General features: G+C 44.9%; 3 protein-coding genes, 4 non-coding genes and 2 pseudogenes across 7 annotated transcripts; 1 reads left to right on the forward strand and 8 right to left on the reverse strand.

The window, feature by feature from the left end:
- The first annotated feature begins 650 nt into the window (after nt 1-650).
- On the forward strand, nt 651-4454 carry LOC119285614 (serine/threonine-protein kinase AtPK2/AtPK19-like). The gene is made up of 7 exons (XM_037564944.1): nt 651-807; nt 1725-2713; nt 2816-2898; nt 2983-3103; nt 3190-3363; nt 3472-3579; nt 3872-4454. Exons 2-7 carry the CDS (start codon nt 2054-2056, stop codon nt 4169-4171), a joined length of 1446 nt encoding a protein of 481 aa, XP_037420841.1. The 5' UTR covers nt 651-807; nt 1725-2053; the 3' UTR covers nt 4172-4454.
- Nucleotides 4455-11945: 7491 nt separating this feature from the next.
- On the reverse strand, nt 11946-12736 carry LOC119285616 (photosystem II repair protein PSB27-H1, chloroplastic-like). The gene has a single exon (XM_037564946.1). The coding sequence runs from the start codon at nt 12663-12665 to the stop codon at nt 12147-12149; it is 519 nt and encodes a 172-aa protein (XP_037420843.1). The 5' UTR covers nt 12666-12736; the 3' UTR covers nt 11946-12146.
- A 282-nt stretch (nt 12737-13018) lies between these two features.
- On the reverse strand, nt 13019-17746 carry LOC119285615 (eukaryotic translation initiation factor 2 subunit beta-like). The gene is made up of 10 exons (XM_037564945.1): nt 17600-17746; nt 17411-17513; nt 16507-16612; nt 16371-16426; nt 16042-16093; nt 15865-15965; nt 15347-15492; nt 15056-15198; nt 14390-14475; nt 13019-13255 (listed from the first exon to the last, which is right to left on the reverse strand). Exons 2-10 carry the CDS (start codon nt 17456-17458, stop codon nt 13178-13180), a joined length of 816 nt encoding a protein of 271 aa, XP_037420842.1. The 5' UTR covers nt 17459-17513; nt 17600-17746; the 3' UTR covers nt 13019-13177.
- Nucleotides 13313-13382, reverse strand: LOC119290271 (annotated as a pseudogene).
- Nucleotides 13447-13526, reverse strand: LOC119290270. Its single transcript, XR_005141845.1, has one exon. It is a non-coding gene; the product is annotated as a small nucleolar RNA SNORD34 (small nucleolar RNA).
- On the reverse strand, nt 13716-13799 carry LOC119290269. The gene has a single exon (XR_005141844.1). It is a non-coding gene; the product is annotated as a small nucleolar RNA SNORD34 (small nucleolar RNA).
- On the reverse strand, nt 13878-13959 carry LOC119290268. Its single transcript, XR_005141843.1, has one exon. It is a non-coding gene; the product is annotated as a small nucleolar RNA SNORD34 (small nucleolar RNA).
- On the reverse strand, nt 14056-14142 carry LOC119290272 (annotated as a pseudogene).
- LOC119290267 lies at nt 14229-14310 on the reverse strand. The gene has a single exon (XR_005141842.1). It is a non-coding gene; the product is annotated as a small nucleolar RNA SNORD34 (small nucleolar RNA).
- Nucleotides 17747-23532: the final 5786 nt, after the last annotated feature.

Raw genomic sequence — 23532 nt, forward strand, 5'->3', positions numbered from 1 at the left:
AAAAAAAGATGTGTGTGGGCATTAGTTGTTTTGCCCACACGTAGGTGTGTGGGCTGGTTGCTGTACATGCCACACGAGGCGTGTGGCACAACTACCTGATACACCACACGTGTGGCAGTTATCGGGACCCATAAAATAAGTCATGATGGCATTCCTTTTAAAAAAAATAGAGATAAGACACATGGTAAGCAATTCAAAGTTTCAAACTAATCAAAAAGAGATAAGACGTCACCCGCAAAAAGAAAAAAGAGATAAGGCGTGTGGTTCAGAGAACAAACCGATCCATAAAAACAAGATTCTTTACACAACCTCTCTAACACGCTCCCTTTGGCTTGACCCGCAGAAAAAAAACAAAAACGAAAAACTTTGGCTTGGCTTACAGTAATGCACACGGCAGAGCTCTATCTCTCTCTATCCCTTTCGCAGGAGGGAAACCAAACCAAAAACTAGAAGCAACCTTGGCGCCAAACCAAGATAACCCCTCGCGTTTTGCGCGAGGACAGAGCGGATTGACAACCACCAGCCTCTCCCTCCCCCCCGTGACCATGACAGTGGGCCCCAGGTGGCCCAACTGGCGGCCCATCTCGGCGGCGCAGCATATTCGCCAGAAGCCAACCCGCATCGCGAGCCCCCCTCGATCCCGTTACGGAGTCCACCAATGTGAGCCCGCCACGCGTCCCCTTACGGTTACCGGAGCCCCGCACACCACGCCCCTATTCTATAATAGGAGCCCCCTCGCCGCCCCGCCGCAGGGGATCGCCGTGCACTCGCCGCCGCTTCCAGCCGCCCCCCTCACCCTCCGCAAAGGTTCGTCGCCGTGGTCTCTCCAGCCCTCCTCTCCTCCGTTTCCTTCTATTTTCTCCTCGCCGGGACGTTCGTCCGTCTCGAGCACGCGTCTTTTTTCGATTATTTCGGGTGCAGTTAAGGTTTTGCGATTGCTCTTCGGACCGGTGAGCGCTGCGGGTTTCGCGGCGCCCAATTGCGTTGGTGCCTGGGCGCGGATTCGTGGGTCTGTTAGATCTGCACAGGATTCCGTTCTTTGGATCTGTGGCGCTCATAGGGGGCAGGGGCTAGTGGTCGATTTGGGGATTTAGCTGATGCCTTGAACTCCCATGGTAATTGTGTCCTTCTGAGTGTAAATTCGGTGCGTATATTATGTTAAAAAAGTATGGCTTTGTAGGGTTAATTTAGGTGTTAGCTGCGAGAGGTGTGGATACGCAGTAAATTTGTGAGCTCTCCAATAAGTTTGCTTCCCGTTCTTTTTTTGTCTGGGTTTATTTTGACATGCGTCCCCATTCTTGGCAGATAGGAATGCCAATTTTAGTCAGGCTTCGTGTTTGGATAGGCACTAGATCGGGCATAGGATGGACGTTTCATCAATCGGGGTTATTTCAAGGTAGAGACGTATCCTGGTTGGGTGGGTCTCATGACTTTTGGGGCTAAATTTGGAATGCTGTTGTTCCTCTGATTGGAAAACCCTTTTTTCTAACTAAGGTAGCAAATTACTTTTAGAACACGCTTTAACTGTCTTTACGTTTAGTCTCTGCTGAAGATAACACGGTGCCCTACCGATTCAGTTTGCAGATCAGCACATGGTTTTATACTCTGATGAATAATCCCAATGTTCTTCTTAATAGGCATGCTAGTATGATGTTCTTCTTAGTACAAGCTTCCTTATTTGTGAAATTGTTGAATTAACTATAATAATATCCTTCTGCGTGCAGCCCATAGACAAGTTGATCTCATGTATTCAGGAAGAACAGTGGCATCCAGAGTTTCCTGTTCATCGGGAAACAACGGAAGCTTCCCACCCTGCCTTCACCCGGGATTCCTTGGATTTCCTGTTGTCTCCGTGAACTTCCACTTGTTCAAGGCCATTGTTCGCAGCCCTGCATCTTCTGTTGTCTTGGGTATTTGTGGAAGGAGCCTCCCTTAGACAGAGCTGCCCCATAAGGTGTTCATTCTATATTTCTGAGAATTGGTAGTGGGAAGCCGTGCAGCTACCGCTAGCTTTCATCAAGATTCTCAAAGTGTTGAATCTTGGTTCCTGAAGATGGTTTCCTCTGAGATACCTTCAGTTACAACAACCCATACACAACGCCCCAAGCTCTTTACAGGGATGATACTTCTGCCAAAAGGGCCTCCAGATGTTGTCCTTCCTGAAAATGTTGAGTTTGATTTTAACGATGTTTTTGGTGCTACGGCGGTCCAGACCCCCACAGAAGTAAGCATTCTCACTCCAGGCAGCCCTGCACCTTTGGCCGAGTCGAATGAGGAGGTTTACAATGACCCTGTAGTCATTACCAAGCGATCTCATTCTCTTGTTGGCCCAACTTCACTTGTTAGCCAATCCTTGCCACTTAGTAAGCTTACTCTACATGAGTCCGATAGCTCATTAGATCTGCTAGAGTGTCTTTCTAAAGAAAAGAAAAGTGGCCAGGGGAGTCTTAGTGATGAAGAGCTCAATGATACAACAAAGGAGAATGAGGCTGTTGGACTCGATGACTTTGAACTCTTGAAGCTTGTTGGCCAAGGGGCATTTGGCAAAGTCTATCAGGTGAGAAGGAAGTGTACTTCAGATATCTATGCAATGAAAGTCATGAGGAAAGACAAGATTTTGGAGAAGAACCATGCTGAGTACATGAAAGCAGAGAGAGATATACTGACAAAAGTTGATCATCCTTTTGTGGTGCAGCTGCGGTACTCCTTTCAGGTAGGCCGTGCACCATTTCTGTGTGTGCACTGTTTTTTTCAAGCTATATTTTATCTGTAGTGTTTTGCATCTGCCAGTGCTAAAACCAAAACTTACTTGCAGACTAAGTACCGACTTTATCTAGTCTTGGACTTTGTAAATGGGGGCCATCTCTTCTTTCAGCTTTACCAACAAGGCTTGTTTAGGTAATTTAATTTAATTCTGCAGTCTTCCCTTTACACCTATCCAGATGTGACAACCTTTTTATTAAGCTTCTACGTATGTGGTAGGGAGGAGCTTGGACGCATCTATACTGCTGAAATTGTATCTGCTGTAGCCCACCTTCATGCCAATGGGATTATGCATAGAGATCTGAAGCCTGAGAACATCTTATTGGACGCTCATGGCCATGTAAGGATCCTTCATATGTCACTTTTTCTGTCTATATGTTATGATCGCCAGAGGGGAAATTTCTTGACGTGTGTCTTCCATTGTAGGCCATGCTAACTGATTTTGGCCTGGCAAAGGAGTTTGATGAGAACACTAGGTCAAATTCAATGTGCGGCACTGTGGAGTATATGGCCCCAGAAATTGTTCAGGGCAGAGGTCATGATAAAGCTGCAGACTGGTGGAGTGTGGGGATCCTTCTTTTCGAAATGCTTACAGGCAAGGTTGGTTGTTTGAGGGGAAATCTTCTGATTAGAAATATCTGCATTTCAGATGAATTATCCGCCTGATATATTTTTCTTTGCACATTCTTATTTTTCTATATGTTGCAGCCCCCATTTTTTGGTGGAAACAGGAACAAGATTCAGCAGAAGATAGTGAAGGAGAAGATGAAGCTTCCGACGTATTTGTCTAGTGAGGTTCACTCTCTGCTGAAAGGGGTAAGTTTGCTGCGTTCACCTTGACCTTGCGCAATCGACCTTTGCTTGTTTTCAATGTCAACCCAGTTTGAGTTTGTGATCAAACTAAAATATGGTAATCAAACTAAAAATATGGTAAGATAAGTTGCCTTGGTCCTAGATAAATAAAATCGCACCTTATTGCTTGTAGTGAACCCTGATCCCTGGATGTCTCTTGTCGGAGATATGACTGATGCCTTGTTAGTTGGAAGTTAAATCTGGATGCCTTGGTGCTAATTTGGCCTTACTATCTCAACACGGTTTTTTTTTTCAGTTACTGCACAAAGAAGCTGGCAGGCGACTTGGAAGTGGACCGGGCGGCAGTGACGAAATAAAGAACCACAAGTGGTTCAAGGCAGTGAACTGGAAGAAACTAGAGGCTCGACAGATCAAGCCAAGCTTCTGCCCAAATGTTGCTGGGCAGACCTGCATTGCAAACTTTGACGAGTGCTGGACGAGTATGCCGGTGCTGGACTCTCCCGTGGCCAGCCCTGTTGCTGCAGATAGCAACTTCGTGGGGTTCAGTTACGTGCGGCCGGAGCCATTCCTTCAAAAGCCGAGTCCTCTAGGCTAAAGACTACTTTATAATTGTGGTATCTAAGAAATCCAGTATCTTATCTTTGCTCAAGACTGTAAGATGAACCTGCTGTTGTGCTTGTTTTAGACTTCATTTGTCTATCACCCAAGAGGGGGCTTGGGACTTGGCAATGACTTTGTGGCAATTCGTTTGTTTCTTTTACTCTTTAGTTGCATCTTAATTACTTTCCATCAATCTCGCTGAGAATGTGCATGAACACTGTTTGTTATTCAAGTTTTCTGCCTGGCAGAAGTTCATGGAAGAAGAGTGGTGGCTGTTCTGCAACCGGATGTAAACCTGCTGTTGTGCTTGTTTTATACTTCATTTGTCTATCACCCAAGAGGGGGCTTGGGACTTGGCAATGACTTTGTGGCAATCTGTTTGTTTCTTTTACTTCCTCTGTCCTAGAATATAAGAACGTTCTTGATACTATGCTAGTGTTAGAAACGTTCTTATATTTTGGGACGGAGGGAGTACTCTTTAGTTGCATCTTAATTACTAAATCAATCTCACTGAGAATGTGCATGAACACTGTTTGTTATTCAAGTTTTCTGCCTGGCAGAAGTTCATGGAAGAGGAGCGGTGGCTGTTCTACAACCATGGTGCGATGCTGAAGCCTTATGATAGGATGGCTAACCTGAAGGCCGGAGCCTGGAGACGTGTTAGCCCGACTAGTTTGAGATTTGGAAAACTCGAGAAGGTAATGGTGGATAGATTTGTATCCTTAACATATAGTGAAACAATGGCACTCCTACAGCACACGATCCAAAACGATAGGTTCAACCAGTTCTTGGCAATAACCACAGCTGCTTACCTGCAAAAAGGAAAAACACCCGTTGAATAAAAAATATATTAAACTGAAGGCCCATTGCAATCTTCTATGGTGTACGTCATGTGATAAGAAATGTGCATCTTCTAAGTCCTTTGATAATTCTCAGATATCTGACATTTTTAAAAGGAGTGTTGACTTTGGGAAATTATAGTAACACTATTCTGATCCTAGGATCAGAATAATATTTGGATCACAATCAGCCTTATATAGAGCCCGATGGGACTTTGCTGATCCGTGAAAGCAAAAAACAGAGCAACCCGACCGGCCCACTATCACATCCTGGACCGACGCATAATCTACCCACGACCTTCCTAGTCGTCTCCAATCTCTCGATTCCTCCCATCTCCGGAACACCAGCGCCGCCATTGGCCTGCTCCGGCAGACCCGCCGCCCGCCGCCGCGGGCCTCCTCCCGCAGACCCCGCCACCGCCGCCTGCCTCCTCCCGCAGAACCCGCAGCCACCGCGGGCCTCCTCCCGCAGACCCTGCCGCTGCCGCGGGCCTCCTCCCGCAGAACCTTCCGCCGCCGCGGGCCTTCTCCCGCAGACCCCACCACCGCCGCGATGTTCATCCCGCAGACCTGCCGCCACCGTGAGCTTCCTCCCGCAACCCCGCCGGCGGCCTCCTCCGCAACCCCGTCGACGACCTCCTCCCGCATCCCCGTTGCCGGCAACGTCAATGTGCGTCCCTGCTGGATCCACCCGATCCAGTGCGCCGCCAGCCGCCATTAACCCCGCCAGGCTACGGCACCAGCGCCATCCACCCCGCTAGCCACTGTCCCCGCCTTCCACCCATGATCCCGCGCTGGGCCAGCGCTCTTCCTCGTTTGCACACCTCTGACTCACCATGGACGGTTTCCCCTCCTCTGCTCAAACTTCTTCTCCAACCACCGTCGCGCCATCCTGATGTTCGTTGGTGAAGCCCCGCAGGCATCGTGCTCTGGATGTCATTGATGTTCTTCACAAAAAGGTGACTGTTCCCTGTAGATTTTGCGAAACCTCCATTTTCTTCTGTAGTAAGTATGGCTGCAGTCCAATCTGTTGACTGTTAGCAGGCCAATTGTGTTCATTGATCGAAAATTGTAGAAATGCCAGGAGCTCGGATGCAATTCCTTGTGATGCGATCTCATACAACAAGGTGAGAACAGAACTAGGGCCCACGTGAAGAATTGACAGACTAACTCCAATGGCAGTTGTCATTCTAGTATTGTTGTTGGGCTTTTCACTTCTCTTCTCGAATGGACTATACATCGGATAGAGACTCGAAGCTTGAAGCTTATGCATCTGACACTTATGCACTTCCTGAATGCTTGTCACTCACTCCTGTTTAGAATGCTTGTTCATGACACAAGTTTGACCAAAAAAAAAAAACAAAGAATATCTTCCTGAATGCTTGTGGCGGATTCTTGTTTGCCTATGTTTAAAAATTGTGTCTGCAGAGACCTATGTGCTGCTGGTGCTCGCTACCCGTGTGAATATAGGAATGAAGAAGGCCACTATCAGGAAGGGGAGAATATCACATGATGTGCAGAAAGAAGGTCGGAGTTCAGAATGATGTATGTGATCTTTGTGTTGTTTTTGGGGTGCATTTCCACATGGGGATGTGATCTCACTTCATCTTCCTCTGCGTGTGGTGGACGCCATGGCGAGCTCGCCGGACCCCTGCATAAAAATGTTGCAGTTCAAAAGAAATAAGGATACAAGTTCAAGGGCCATGGTGAGTTAGAATTTTGTGTTAGGTTTCTGTTCATTTTCAACCTAGCGTGCCTTCTTGCCACATCTAACAGAAGATTCTATTTTTCTGAACATGTAGCATTTGTTTCTTGGGAGGTTGTCAGGTTTCATGAACACGAATCTTTCGTCACATGTGTTTAGCAGTTACCTGTGTCGGATTTCGGATTCCGGCAAACCCTTGAGGTTCGAACACTGGGGTGCGCGCGGAGATTTTGCCTTCTACCTACCTGCACCCCCCCGCCTCGCTGAGATCTAAGCTATGGAAAGAACAGCACAAGAGACACAGGGTTTATACTGGTTTGGGCCACCGTTGTGGTGTAATACCCTACTCCAGTGTGTGGTGTGGTGGATTGCCTCTTGGGCTGATGATAATGAGCAATACAAGGAAGAACAACCTCGCGAAGGTCTGTTCTTGGTTGGGGGGATGAACTGCTAGGGGGAGTTCAGTCACCCTTCTCTCTCTCTTTCTTTCCGATTGCGATCCAATCTCCCTCCCTCTCTTCTGTGGGTGGCTAGTCCTATTTATAGGCAAAGGCCCTGAGTCTCTTCCCAAATATTGAGTGGGAAGGGCGCCAACAATTGGCCATTTTGGAGGGGAACATCTGGTATACTTATCCTGATTAAAGTTGATCCTCGCCTGCCAAAAGCTCTGGTGGTGACGCTGGCTTGGGCTCTATAATGACTTCTTCCCTGCCGTTGGACTGGTCTTGGTCTTGTTGCACCGAAACGGATGCTTTTGCTTGATGCTCTCGCCTACGCTTGCTCCCTTTGCACCAAAGAGGAAAAAAGGACACTGCGCGAGCTGGCGCCTGCCTGGCACCCTTGGTCGTCATGGCCTGCGTCACGGGCACCTCGTGAGGTACCCCGCCTTGATCTCTCCGCCTCCTCGCGAGCCAGCCTGATGAGGTCGTGCCTGAGGAAGCTCCGTATCGTCCGCCCCGCGAGGCTTGGCCCATCGCGAGGGTCTTGGGTCCGTGTTGATGAAGACGGGCCGTGCTGGGCTCCCTTTGAGCCACGCCGCAGGCCGCAGACAGGCAAGTCTGGGGACCCTGTTCCCAGAACGCCGACAGTAGCCCCCGGGCCCAAGTCGCGCCCGGACTTGGCCGTGCAGGGAGGCGAAAGGGCAAGAGCGAAGCGCCGCGGTCCCTAACAGCCCGCGGCCTTGGGCGCCGCGTGGCGGTTGGTTGGGCGTGGGCGGCACTGTTCCCTCACGCCCCCCTTATTTTGCGCCTTGCTAGGCGAACTCGTAGTCATACACAGCCGCTCCCCTTTCTGTTGCTTGAGCGCCCTCTGTCCTTCCTCCGCTCGAACTCCAGCTTCTGTTTTCAACCCAATCTCGAACCTCCCCCCCCCTTCCTATCGTCATGGCTCCAACGAAGAAGGGAAGAGGGAAGAAACCCATGCCTCCGCCTTCGCCGTTGGCGGCCCCCGCCGAGGGCTTGGGCAAGGTCAGCTCGGCTCTGGCTACTATCTTCAATGAATGCGGGAGGACGACGGCCCTGTGGGATAATGCGTCCCACTTCTCCATCAACAGGATAGTCACCGAGGTCCCGTGTTTTGCCGATGCCCTGTGGGCGGGTCTGGTTCCCCCTTTTCTGATTTCTTCAATGCCGTGCTTTCCCACTATCAGATCCACATGATGCATCTGGGTCCTGAATCCATCACCCTCCTTTCGGTCTTCGCCTTTGTTTGCGAGGCAATGATGGGCATCCTTCCTTCGGTTGCCTTGCTGTGCCACTTCTTCTTTCTGCGCCTTGTCGACCCTACCCAATGCTGGGCGTGCGTGAGCTTCGTTGCCGCGCCTGAGACAGCGGCCTCAGGGATTGACTTCAGGCTCCCTTTGCCCGCGCCTGGGTTCCGCGAGCGGTGGCTGTATGTGGTTGCAGGGGTGCCCAGCCTCCTGCTATCGGAGCCAACTTCGCCTGCTGTCCCCAATTCGGGCTGGGGCCAGGAGACGCTTGAGAGCCCCCGGCTCGTCTTCGTCTGGCACCGCTTCGCGTTCTTGAGGTCGCTTGGCGTGACATCGCCCAAGATGGTGAAGGAGTTCCTGCTACACCGCGTTGCTCCTCTCCAACGCCACTCCCGCCGGATGTGGGCCTTCAGCGGGCGTGATGATCGTATGAGGCTCCGGGAAGAGGACCTGACGCCTGAAGTGCTGAGGCCAGCGCTCTTGATCCTGACTGGGGACCCCAACCCTGGCAGCATCCAGCAGGGAGGGGCCTTGCTGTAAGAATTGAAAAATGAAAGTGGCAAGGACACAAATCACCGGAAAGAATTGGAAAACGAAAGATGATACTTGAGGGGATTTGATACATGAGGACGAATAGATCTCGAACTTATTAGAGAATATTTGAGTGATGCACTGGTAAGATTTGGAGAACGAGAGCTAAAGGCTGAGAATGAATAAGTCTTCTGAAAAGATGTGCTCCGGAGAATCAAATTGAAAAGAATCTTGAATTGCTCCGGATAAGAGAAAATAATTCTCACAATCAATAACAATTATGAGAGGATGGCAACGAGCTAGAATGACGAATCTTTGAGAGAAAAGATAAGATTTGGAGGAAAACTCTTCTTCGGTCTTCAAATGTTGATAATGACGATGAGAAGCACCACCAAGAATTGTTGAAATACTCTGGGATTAAAATTGGAAAGGTTGAACCAACGATGAAAAGAATTTGACCGATCTTGTACGAAGACATATGACTGATGATAATTCATTCTTACGCCAAACTTGGGGAAGAATTTGAGAGTAACTCCGGGAAAATAGAAGAGTCTGGTAAGATCCTAGGAAAAGACCTGTGGGTTAAGGCCCATTCAAAAGAAACACCGTTGAAAAGATTTAAAAGAGATATTACGCCGGTTGAATTAAATGGCTTGAATGAGATAGCAATCTCGAAATAGGTTGAACGAATGCAGAGTGGAAACACGAATCTTCAAGATATCTTCAACACTCCGGAACAATTGAATAGTGAGAAATGAATGAATATGAGGAGCACCGGCATGAGAAGGTATTAGAAACGAGGAAAAAGGATACGATCAACAAAGCTTGAATTGAAACCACCGGAGAAGGGAAGAAACAAAGAATGATAACTTGAAGCTCTGTTAGGATCTTCATGAGAATCACCGGATAAGAATATTAACGGAAAAGGATGGAGAGCCTTCACAAGAATAAAAGGATACTTGATTAAGACATCGGATTCCTTGAAGAAAAGGGGTGGGTGGGCGGGAAAAACAAAGGCAACTTGGAGACGGATGAAACAAACAACATTGAGAAGACTTGAGTTGATCTTGCGGATGTTGAAAATGAACGGATCCGCTTGACGAGAGACACACCGATTGAAAAGGATTGACATGACAATCTCGATTATCATGAAGGATTGGTATTCACATAGGAACATGAGAACACCTGTAACGCCCTCGATGCGGCTATATCTCCCACGTGTCGAAGCACGACTTAGAGGCATAACCGCATTGAAAGCAATGTCGCAAGTGAGGTAATCTTCACACAACCCATGTAATACATAAGGGAAAAGAATACATAGTTGGCTTACAATCGCCACTTCACACAATACATGAATAAATCATTACATCATCCAAATACAATCAAGGTCCGACTTTGGAACCAAACTAAAAGAAGAACCCCAAATGCGACAAGGTCCCCGATCAACCCCAACTGGGCTCCACTACTGATCAACTAGAACGAAACAACACAAAGGACAAGATCTTCATCGAGCTCCTCCTTGAGCTTGGTAGCGTCACATGCTCGGTAACATCGGTACCTGCAAACTGGTTTTGGAAGTATCTGTGAGTCACGGGGACTCAGCAATCTCACACCCTCGCGATCAAGACTATTTAAGCTTATGGGTAAGGTAAAGGTATGATGTGGAACTGCAGCAAGTGACTAGCATATATGGTGGCTAACATACGCAAATGAGAGCGAGAAGAGAAGGCAAAGCACGGTCGAGAAACTATGATCAAGAAGTGATCCTAGAACAATCTACGTCAAACATAACTCCAACACCGTGTTCACTTCCCGGACTCCGCCGAAAAGAGACCATCACGGTAACACACACGGTTGATGTATTTTAATTAAGGTCGACTTCAGGTTTTCTACAACCGGACATTAACAAATTCCCATCTGCCAGCAGCAGCAGCAGCAGCAGCAGCAGCAGCAGCAGCATGGGCTTAGAGGTAAATGGGCCGGCCTGGCTCCCTCTTCTCACTCCTCTTTCCATTTTAAAACAAAACAGAAAAGATGAAGAAAAGAAAGAGAAGGTAGCGGTGGAATCTAGGCATGGGGATAATTTTTACAGACTCGTAAAAATGTGCACGGTCCACGAAAAATAGGAGACACATGATTGAAAGATGTCATTCAAACTCATTTGAATTTAATTCAAATGGTTTTGAACTAGGGCTTGGTTATAGAAGTGTACAAAAATGTTGAGGTTTTAGGAGGAGCCTCGATAAAAGAGATGAGAGATATTGGCAAGGTTTGAAGGTCCAACTCGAAGAGGAATAGACATGGGAATTATTTTGCACGTTTGTTACGATGATTCCAAATTAATGGAATATTTATAATAGCTCCATAAATATTAGGAGAATAAAGTTATAAAGAGAAGTCACTATTCCCTCGATTTAAATGGATCGAAGATCCACATAAATTATTTAGTTGAGATGCAAAAGATTTATGCCATGATGACATGACGCAATGCAAAAAAAAGGGAGCAAACAATAATGAAACACACGGAGAAACCCGGAACCTATGGAAGTCTTTTCGAGCATCGGTCTTGGGGCGTCACACCTGGTCAGGGGTGCAGCAGGGACGGCGGCGGCTCTGGCGGGACGCAGGATGGCGGCGGCGACGACTACACCCGGTTCTACAGTCTCCTCGGCATGTAGAAGAAGGACGGCGACAGCGGCGTAGGCTAGGCATAGTTTGATTTCTGTTTTATTTACAAATTTGAATGAAATCGTCGAGTTTTTGCCATGTTTATACAAATTTGAATCAAATCGCCGAGTTTGTCGCCGATTTGGTGACTGACCTGGGGCGGCGACTAGGAACACAATTGCCACCACGTCTAGATTAAACGCCGGTTCGGTTCCACACGACGCTTTTTCGAGTCCTGGGGCCGAACGGCTGAAGATGTTCTTAGCACCTGAACTGTGTTGGGCACCATGGAGGCACATTGGAACAAGGAAGACGGTGATACACAAGATCAAGGATGCCCCCAACAATATTCTCACCATGTCGAACATTCAGCCGATTCAGACAAGTCGTACAAACAATTGATAAACTCGAGGCTCAAAATCGGAGCGCTTATGACCCACGGGACAAGCAACGCGACGTTCTCATCCTATCCTGCCTGTTTGACGCACGCACGCACGCACGTACATTTTGCTAGTACTCTTCAGCGGCCGCGCTTGAGCGACTTCTCGACGGCGTCCATCTCCTCGAGGATGCGGATGCGGCGCTTGTTGGGGATGGGCGCGGTGGGGCCGAAGCTGATGTAGTGGCCGGACACGGCGTTGAGCGCCGAGTACATGTCCCGGAACGACTGCCGCCCCAGCAGCGCCTTCTCGCGCCGGTACTTGGCCACCCACGAGTTGGACATCTCCCGGAGCTCCGTCACCGCGTCCGCCACCTTGGGGTCCGTCTTGTCCATGCTGATCGTCGACCGCACCTTCCCGATCACCTCCGTCGTCTCCGCCAGGTACTCGTCGTCCGACGCCGCACGCGCGCGCTGCGGCCACAGGGCCAGCAGCAGCGCCGCTCCCACGCCCGTGCCCGCGATCACGTCCCGCCTGCTGCTGGCTGCCGTCGCGTGGAGCGCCGCCGCCGTCGTGTTGGAGCGAGCCGCGGGGAGCGGCTTGGCGACGGCCGCCGCTGCTGATGGGGCGGTGAGCATGGCGGGGACGGGAGACCTCATCTCTTTCTTTCTTTCTGCTCACTGCGCTTGCGCGGGGATGATTGGAGGTTGTGGAAAGGGAGGCAGCGAGCTTTGGTTGAGTCGTTTGATAGCTTAGGTCAGGAATAGGCGACACGTCGGCTTATCCTCTTATCATGACTTGTTTACATGTAAGGCTGTGTTTCAGTTGCAAGGATTTTCCTTTTCTCGTCGACGGGGCTGCGTGGTTGGATTTCGGACAACACGTCATTCCAACGCCCAAATGGCTACCGTACCATACCACCACATCTCTCTTAATACGATGTTTCTGGGTCCTTTGAGCGAAATAACATGTCAGACAGGTAGATTCATCTCATGCAGATAACTAAAACTAGTAGTACCAAAGGCAAAGGAGCCGGCAATAGGCCCCAAACTTAGATCCTCTGAGATAAATAGAAATTCACACCAGCAGCATTCATAGTACAGGAAGTAACAAAATCCACAAAGCGGTCTAGGCACAATAAAGATTGTTGTAAATCCGCACACTACCAAACTTAAGTTCCAGCCTTCCGACGCCCAACTTGCGCCACGAATCCAGCCTTGATAGGAGCAACTGACCTTGACGAACCACACTGATCAAGAAAAATAAATCGATGGGTTAGCGTATGGTTAAAACATGTGGGTACAAGAAAATCCTAAATTGCAGCAGGTTCATCAACCAATGTAGGCAATAAGGTTTGCAACTCATCATCGGTAAGTCTTTAGCTAGAGGCAGCAGGCAAAAAACAGGAGAGCCAAAAGAGCCATGATAATATAATAATGCACAAGCCTCAGATGCAGCAATTATCATCACATACTATTTGTCAAACAATGTAGGCAAGAACTTCACTCATCATCAGCACTACCCCAGAAGTGCAAACTGACATCTGAACTCTAGACCAAACAAAATATACACTGGTTCTCACAAGATTGGTCAAACGATATAGGGAATAAGGTGTGCAGCTCATCATAGGTAGAAAAGCCACAACCCAAGTAACTGAATGTAAATAATAAAAATATATAGAAAAAAACATTGGATTTTTAGTGCATTTTTTCATCCTCTGTCCTTGAGGAAGCTTCTCATAAGATTGATCAAACAATGTAGGCAATAAGGTTTGCGACTCATCATAGGTGGAAAGCCCACAAGACAAGTAACCGAATGTAAATAACAAAAATATAGAGAAAAAATAATCAAAGGATTTTTAGTGCATTTTTTCATCCTCAGACGTTACAGAAGCTTCTCATAAGATTGATCAAACAATGTAGGCAATAAAGTTTGCAACTCATCATAGGTAGGCAGCCAAGGACGACTACTTTAATAAGCAATAAAAAACGCAAATAACACCATGTTTAGCTAAAAAGAATAAACACAAACAGAAGAACTATCGTACTGAAAAACCTCAGATGTTGCAATTATTATCACAAAATATTTCTCAAACAATGCAAGGCTAAATGCCTCTGCAACTAATCATCAGCAAAAATCAAGAGGTGCAAAAACTGTAAACAGATTTTTGATTATACAGCATAAAAGACTAGATTGAAGCTGGGTCTAATAAAAGGCACCGTTCCATCCTCAGAGGTTGCAGAAGTTCTCATAAGATTGATCAAACAATGTAGGCAATACTGTTTGCAACTCATCATAGGCAGAAACAAGAAATCCAGGAACCACTAGTAACTAATAATGTAAATGCGAATAGAACGACAAGTGGGGAGTGTAACAGTCTTACTTGTTCACAACGAAGGAAGAACAACCGATTCTCCTTGGAAAGGATGGTATCTGGGCTCTTGCATCCATTACATATGACATATTCATCTGAAACAAGTGAACATGGCGGCAGCAAAAGTTAGTCCATTGAGCTTACAGGAAATCAAAAGCAGCTGAGAGATTAGAAAATAGAAAATTGGTGTCGGCTCTCCCCATCATCACATGGGAAAATAAGGAGCTACTCTTCCACGTCGAGAAGCTCTGGGTTATGATTGGATGATCATGCCACAAGAAAAATATAAAGCTCATTCACAGCAAGTGACCATCATACTTCTTACGCCATAGATATGTCTTTCTTACTGGGGCCATGAGAGAAACTTTGAAGGATTAGTTGGCATCATGGTGCCTTTTATTTTCAGATAAAACTGCCAACCTATACATTCAAAGCAGAACATTGATTTTCACTACAGTTGGAATAATTCCCTTGATTCCACAGGGTAAAATGGGCACGCACAACAATAACTAACCTTACAAATCGAAAACAAAAACAACCTAATAATTTTTTAGCAACACAGCTGCAGGCTGAAATATTTAGTTCAACATTATGCTTACACGTAAAAAGCCAGGACTCATAAAGTTAAGCCAAAAAGGAGCAGGAACAAGGTCATGTGATAATAAGGAAACTTACTGATATATCTCCTGAGTATAGCTTCAAAGTTCTTCGGGGCAAATCTTCCTTTGATAACCAACCTTTGTTGCCCATCAAGGGATCCACTTGTTCCCATCTCAGCAAGTAAAAACATCATCACATGTTCAGGTTGCCTATGCATTCTGAAAAGTAGAAATATCACTTCAGTAACAGAAAACAAAGTAACTGTTCATGATAGCCTTACAATTTTCAAATAAAATTTAAAAATATTAAAATAAAACAAAGTAACAGAAAACAAGATCAATTAGAGCAAAAACAAAGAAGAATTACGTTTTGCACAAGTCCATGAAGTTCACAAAAACTGTCTTCTTTGTGCCTTCCCTAAGAACTTGAGGAGGCCGCATAACTGTTCTTCGTCTATCACCAGCAAGATCTGGATTATTCTCACGCAGGATATTGAAGACTCTGCCAAGCAGCTGTAACCAAACAGCCTTGACGATTAGGTTTCACCAAAAAGAATGCAATCAAAATAGAAGGAACAACTGAGCACTATCCAATATGCTAGCCATGCACCGATAGCATATTAGTAATAAAAAATAAACATCCTGATGATTAGGCTTCACCAAAAAGAATGCAGTCAAAAATAAACAACGAAGAACTACATCAAGAAGCACACAGAAAAAACTTAAGAACGCTTCTCAATATGCACTGTAAAGCAACTGAAATGAAAGGGTCAAATGAATGATTTTTAGTATTAGTTTGTTCACAGAACTCTTGTCTGTCATTTGTCAACATTCAATAAATAGGATAGTGAAATGTTAATTGAACAGACATGGAAGAACAATTACCTCATCATATTTGTAATCTCTATCAGTTCCTTCCCATGGGTACTGGGTTGCTCCACCCAGCACAATCCCCTCTCCTTGTTCATCCTCTCCAACTTGATCATCTGAAGATTACATACATGCTCAGACGCAGCAGCAAATGTAATGAAGATAATTAAAATACTAACAAGCAATATTTACCAAGAGTGTCTTCACCATCTCCAGCCTCAACAAGTGATGGATCAAGTTCCACCTGAAATTTGAACATCGGTGAGTTAGAGCAAATAGCAAGACGGAACTGATAGTCTAAACAGTACTTTCAACCGAGTGATGGAAGCCTGAGGCTTGGGCATTGTAGTGGCTTATTCCATTGGCATCTTATTATGTTTGGCATGCACAAGGAGAAACGTGACAACATAATTTAATGTCATATACAAAATAGAATAGTAGACATCCCACAACTTTCTCAAACAGCATTAAAAATAAGCAAAACACGGCACAGAGCCACAAACTGAGCCAAATGAACTCACAAGTTTCTTCTTTTTCTTTTTCAATCCCACGAAGCTTGCCTCGCCAGACTCAGTGACTAAAAACAATGCAGAAAACTTTCAGCAACAACTGACAGCAGATAATGAGATCATTTTTTTTTTGCATCAATACACGGACCTGACAAGCCCTCCGTCTTCTCTGCCAGCTTATCAACCTCATCAACAGGATCTTGGATGACGACCTTCTTCTTCTTCTTCTTCTTGGTTGGATCAAAAGGTGCAATCTGCAAAACATCGTAAACATTATCAATAAGCATGCACAAGACAAGGGAAATACAAGCATGGAATGACAAATACATAAAACATTAACTAGGGAATACAACTATTTGGAACCAAACTAAACATAATAATAAACAGTGAAGTGCGTCTTCTTCCCACCTCTTCATTCAAAAAAAAAATAGTGAAGCAATCCAGTAATTTCAGTACAAGGCAACATTATGGTGATATATAATTTAAAATGTTAGCATTACACTTTTGTTGCCTATGATAATCGTTGGCAGGGATTCATAACAACACCACTATCTCCAACATAAATTGTTTAGCTGGTCTGATACAAAACTCTAGCGCATCTGATACAAAAGCCTACTTACAGGCATACGCAAACATTAAGAGTTCAATTGTCCTATAAAATCACGGACTGCTGTTCAATGCTACACGAGCTTCAAATCCTATGCTTAATTGTTAAAGTCTCGTACGTTAAGCAAATCAGAATACACGGGAGTTAAATAATTTGGTTTTGAATTCCTGCCCGAAGAGCGAACCAGGGCAGCCCCGCATCTGACTGCACATCACACGACAACCATTGGCTTAGCAGCTTAAATCGCTCTTGCAGATTAGACATCTTCAACCAAAGCATACAAATCAAACAGATCGCCCCCGTCGTCTCGGATTCACAAACAAAACAAACAACAAACACGAAATTATATCCGTCCCCTTGCTTTGGCAGCCTATTCACCGTCCAAACCAGAGACGAATCCGCCGAAGCAGACGTGCAGAGCGAGAAGGAGAAGAGAGCGTTTCACCTCGGTGGCCTCCTCCTTCCTCTCCATCATCTGCTCCTCGTCCGCCATGGTGACGCTGGCCTTCTTCACCCCCTCCTCTGCTGGCGGCGCTACGGCTCTAAACCTAGAAAAGAGAACGCAGGAGCCGGATCAGATCGGGTTCGTTGGGGGAGAGACGGATTTTCGGGTGAAAGGGTTTCCAGCTCTTACAGCGAGAGGGAGAGGCGACGGCGGCGGGGCTCCGGGTAGGGTTTCAATCGTCGAGAGCTCTTAACTTTATTTCTCTCTCTCACTTGTTTGCCAGGCGTTTATCTCTCAGACGGGAAACCATGGGCCGTATTTGTAGACTCTCGCCTGACTTGGGGGCAACGAAAAACCTAGATGCGGCCTTGGCCTTTTTTATTAAAGGCCTTTTCTTTTTCAAGAGACAATATGCTTCAAAGAAAAAGAATTAATCGGATTAATACCGCTGTAATTTTAGTGATTCCCAAAAATACCACTACATTTTTTGACCTAAGTATTTTAAAAAAATAGATCTTTATTCATTAAGAATAACCATTACATCGTTTATGAGGATTGGTACCATCTGCTCCTCGAACCATTCATTATTCAAAAATGAAAGAAAATCTAACCAGTTTAGCAAGTTCATAAACGACTTTATTTGCTTCTCTATTGTAGTGCTCAAATTTAGAAATAGAAAAATCACAAGCTAACCAGAAACAATCATTAAAAAATGTCGTTGCTGCTCCCGACGATCGTCCTCCTTCCTTCATGGTGTCGATCGCCTCCGTATTATTGAGTTAATAATAATGTGGTTGCATCCTGTCTTTTGCGTCAGCGATAGGCCGAATTTTAGGGCTATATCTTCAGCCATTAGTACAACCACACGCCAGTCAATCTTACCATTTTTTCAGGGATGAACCTACCTTTGTCGTCTCTTAGGACCGCCCCCATCATACCCCTAAGTAAGTCATGGTCAAAAGAAGTAGCAACTTTAAGTTTCACAAACCCCGTCGGGAGACAAGACCATCCCCCTCTCTTCATGGAAACCTTCAACAGGAGGTAGTAACAAAAATGGTTGTAAGAGCATGTATCGCCATGAAAAATTGTTGTGCGTTTTGAGTTGTCTCATTATGAACTAATTTACACATTTCCCACCACAGATACCAAGCTGATACGGCAATCATTTCGCGCACATTTTGATTGCCCATAATACATAACTCCTAATTTGGCATTGAAAGTAAATATTCCAAAACTGCCTCACTCGCATAATCTACTTCACAAGCTTTGTCAATAATATCACCCATCCCTAGCCTCCTCAATTCTTCTTTTGCCTTGTTGCATAGAAACAACAAAAACTTTGTGTCTTCTGGTCTATACGAGCAGACAGGGCAATTGGGCAAAACTTTCACATGTCTATTAGCTAACTTAACACGACACGGAAGAATGCCATGAAGCGTACTCCAAATAAATATTTTAACCTTTGTTGGGCAAGAGAGTTTCCAAATCCTACCCCAAGTAGGATTAATTGTGGTATGTCACACCCCATTGGTATGTCGCAACTTGTTTGCATATTGATGATCCCATTCCACGAAGTAAGCAGACCGAACCGAAAACGTACAATTTTTTGTGGAATTCCAAGCTAGAAACCTAGCATATCATGTTGCGAGATAGGGATCGTGATTACTCACTGAACATCAATAGGCCATAGGGTCTGTCTGAGAAGGTCTTCATCCCAAATATTAAGAACGGGGTCAATCAAATCTGCTATCTTATATAGCAACTGACCTCCCTTAGGAGTAACAATTGTACGGTTTGCACAACTTAGAATCCAGGCATCCTCCCAGATATTAATATTTTAGTCATTCCCCATTCGCTAAATGTGACCACATTTCAGGATACTCACACCCGCCATGATACTTTATCAAGTGAAGGAAGAGCCCTTCTTAAAATTAGTGTTCAACAAGTCACTGTTAGGATAGTATTTGACTCCCAAAATGGTAGCACATAGAGAATCCAGATTCTCGATAAGACGCCAAGCCTGTTTAGCGAGCATAGCCAAATCTTCTATATCTAAATAGCTAGCCCCCACTAACTATTTCTCTTAACATGCAAGCATGCCACATCATCCCATAGCATGCATGAGAAAAGGCCCACCTCCACTATCATATGTTTCTCAACATGCAAGCATGTCACTTCATCATTAAACATGCATGAAAAAAGACTCATCTCAACATGCAAACATCCAAGAGAATTTTCATCTACTATGCTATTTAGATTTAATAAAAAAGTTACAATTATATAGTAATCAAACATAATAAATTATATGTAATTCCAGTTTTAACTTTTTATATTATTACTTCAGTTATTCATTATTCATACAACGAATCACATTGAAATATGTTGCAAAATATTCCCGCAACAATGTGCGGGGTATCATCTAGTTGAAATAGTGGATCTCCCGAAAGCCCATTCCTCCTTGATTCTTGGGTACACACAATATCCACCAAGCCATCCAATGCATCCTCCTCGGGTTGTCCTCATCTCCCCACCAGAAATGCGCCATCGCGTCAATAATTTCTTTGCAAAAAATAGGAATTTTAAAGGCCGAAATTGCGTAGGTGGGTATGGCTTGAACAACCGCTTTAAGCAAAATCTCCTTTCCTCCAGCCAATAGAAGTCTTTCCTTCCAACCACTGATTCTCTTAACGATAGGATCAATTAAGCACTGGAAAGAATATGTTTTATCTAAACCCACATTTTTGACGGTCCTAATTTTTTGTCATTTAGAGCATCAGTTGTAATATTAAGAATTGTACATATTTGTTCTCTAGTCCACACTTGTCTTAGGACTAAAAAAGATGTTGGATTTATCAACACTAATCATCTGCCCTCGAGGCTGCGCAATTCGAATCTACAACTGATTTCAGCGCTTCTGCACTTTGCAAATTTGCTTTCATAAGGATTAAAGAATCATCAACAAATAGAAGGTTCGTAAGAGGTGGAGCATCTCTGCATATCTTTACTCCTGAAATATTTTCATTTTCTTCCGCATGCGTTAATAGGGCACTGAGACCCTTCATGCATAACAATAAAAGGTAAGGAGTTAGCGGGTCTCCCTGCCTCAAACCCCTAGTAGGTTTAAAACTTTCACTTTCCTCTGCATTACACTGAATTCGGTATTCAACAGAGGAAACACGCTTCATAATAAAATTTACCCACACCTCACGGGATCCAAGTTTGAGCATAATCTCCTTGAGAAAAGGTCATTCAACCCGATCATAAGCTTTATGCATATCCAGTTTAATTGCGCACAAACTTCTCTGCCTGCTCTCGTTTTCTTAATGGTGTGAAAGCATGCATATGCCACCAATACATTATCTGTAATCAATCTTCCACGCATGAAAGCACTCTAAGTTGGACTAATAATTGCTGGGAAATGTAGTAGAAAACAAAAAAAATCGCGCCTACGCACACCTAATATCAATATGAAGATGCATAACAGGTTGGGATCATGATCGTTACCATAACCGAGTTGCAGCGAAAGAAGAACATGTCGGTGTAGATCATACTTGGAGTCCATTGAATCGTCGATGGACGATCCCGCGAACCGCCTAAGAACGGTCCCTCGAACTAAAGACCGAAAGCATGGCCTCTCTACTTGGTTGCAAGTGTGCAACCTTCACGATCCAGCAGTGCTTCACCATCCAGAGCCAATCGTCGCCGGAGAATTAGAGGGAGGAGATTAGAACCACACGAGGCTTCCAATTATGAGGACAATAGGATTAGCCTAGCTCTAATTAGTCAACTAGAACTAGAACCAGAAGAACAAGGGGAGACTCCAAAACTTGTGTCTATAAAGAGCAAAACCCCTCAAATATATATAGGTTGGAGGAAGAAGGAGAGGGGCGCCACAAGGGAGGAAAAGCCCTCCCTTTGGACGGCCTAGGAGGGGACCCCCCCTCCAATTCGGCCTCCCCTCCCTTCCCCAAGTGGAAAGGAGGGTGCCACCTCCACTTGGGCCCAAGTGGCCCAAGTAGAGTTCCATCACTTGGCCTTTTAAGACCCGTTGATATTAAATAAATTATGAAAGTCTTATAATGAATATTATACCCTTTTATATATAATTTAACATCCCCATAAATAGTTTCCACCTATATATAATTATCGGTAATATTCGGTATTACCCAACATTCACTAAAAACCTTCCGGTGACCCCGAAACGTTTCGGATCCTCTCGGAACTATTCTGAATATTAATGAAATAATTCCACAAATATATTCTCATCACTCCTATCCTACTAAAACTCAACAAATTGAGATTGTCTTAAGCTCATGACCCCGTAGGTTCGGTAGTTCAGACATGAACGAAACTGTTTGTTCAATGACCGACAGCGGGACCGTGGATGTCCATATCGATACCTATGAGCACAAGAATGATATTCGAGTGAAGCTATGGTTATCATGTGATGTTCCTTTTGCTTCGTGATACCTCACAAAACCCGGGATGCGTCGGTATCCTCTTGAGTCATCACTATGCTCAATATACCAAAAATCCTCGTTACCGATTTTCTTCTTCTTTCTCGTTATTGTGTTCCGGCATCCCCGTGGCGTAGTCACCTATGTCTGGATGAACGATGATGGATGTCGTCGCATCGAGAGGGCCGTAAGAATATATCTCCATCGCCGGAGGAGCAAATCCCACTCTTGAGCTATCCGACCACTTGTCAAACTTTCTGATGAGCCTGTAAGTTGTCGTCATGATCACCGTGTTACAGGTGACGTTTAAGTAACCCCAAAGTCCACCGTACGATAAGAAGTGACCATGATACACTATCCTCACACTCATATTCAAATTAATAGGAGTGTAACTCGACAAGATTGCAGAATCTTCATGATCAGGTCAAAGAAAAGAAATGCTAGAAGTGATTCTAGAATTTCCTACCAGACTGATACGAAAGACTCTACATGGGATATATAGAATTTAGTCAAACTTGCAGCTAAACCATATAGGTCGGGAAAATTCGTGCAGGCCTTCATGATATGTAGATGAAATATTGTTGAAACAAATAATGAACCTATAATGCACAAAGAAGCGTTGATGAGACCTGACTCCGGAATTGGCTACACGCCAAAATAATAAGAGATAGTATCCATACACATAAATCAAGTTTAGAAATTGATGGAGCCCTAAAAGACTTAAAGCCTAAAATGTACTGATGGATCTATAGACTGACAAAGATAAAAGATTTTATAATAATTGACTTGTTACAAATAAGTTGACTATGACGAGATTGTCTCATAATAAAGTACTTAAAGTCAGTTCAGGTTAAACTAGCAAACACTAAATATTTTAATTATGAAATATAATAGATGGATGTCAAAATGATTCCCATGAGATGGAAATAGAACCAAGATTGTATATTTGATATGGTCCAAGGTAATTTTGTTGATCTAGAGGATGCTAGTAAGTATGCAAACTTCAAGAGATCCTATAATGATCTGAAGGAAGTATAGTGGAGTTGGAATCTTTGTTTTGATGAATTGATCAAATAATATGATTTCATCGATAGAAGCAAAGATACTTGTATTTACAAGAAATTAAGTGGGAGCATAATATTTATAAACATTGCGTGTGCATGACACATTGCTGATTGAAAATTATATAAATTTCTTGACATGGTTTAAGATTTTATTGAAACTAGTTTTCTAGTAAAGTACTTAAACATAGTGGAAATTCTTAGTGCGATGGGGTTTAGCACAAGATGGATAGACTCGGTGTGCGGCCTTCTGGGAAGCTCCTCCACGAGGATCTTGGTGAACGGGCTGCCGGGTCGGCCCATATACAACTGCTGTGGATTACGCCAGGGAGGCCCACTATCCCTGATGTTGTTCATCCTAGTCATGGAACCTTTGCACAAAATGGTGGAGCTCACCTCGTCTAGGGGAATTTGGCGCCGCTTGCGAGGACCGGACTCGGGCATCACATATCTATGTTCGTGGACCACGTCATGTTGTTTATCAAGCCCAATGATCTGGATCTTCACGCCACTTCCTTCATGCTGGACCTCTTCGGCCACGCGTCAAGGCTATGAGTCAACCTATCAAAGAGTGAGGCACTGCCAATCAGGTGCGACGAGCATA

The sequence above is a fragment of the Triticum dicoccoides genome, chromosome 4A (assembly GCF_002162155.2).
Source record: "Triticum dicoccoides isolate Atlit2015 ecotype Zavitan chromosome 4A, WEW_v2.0, whole genome shotgun sequence".
NCBI lineage: Eukaryota > Viridiplantae > Streptophyta > Magnoliopsida > Poales > Poaceae > Triticum > Triticum dicoccoides.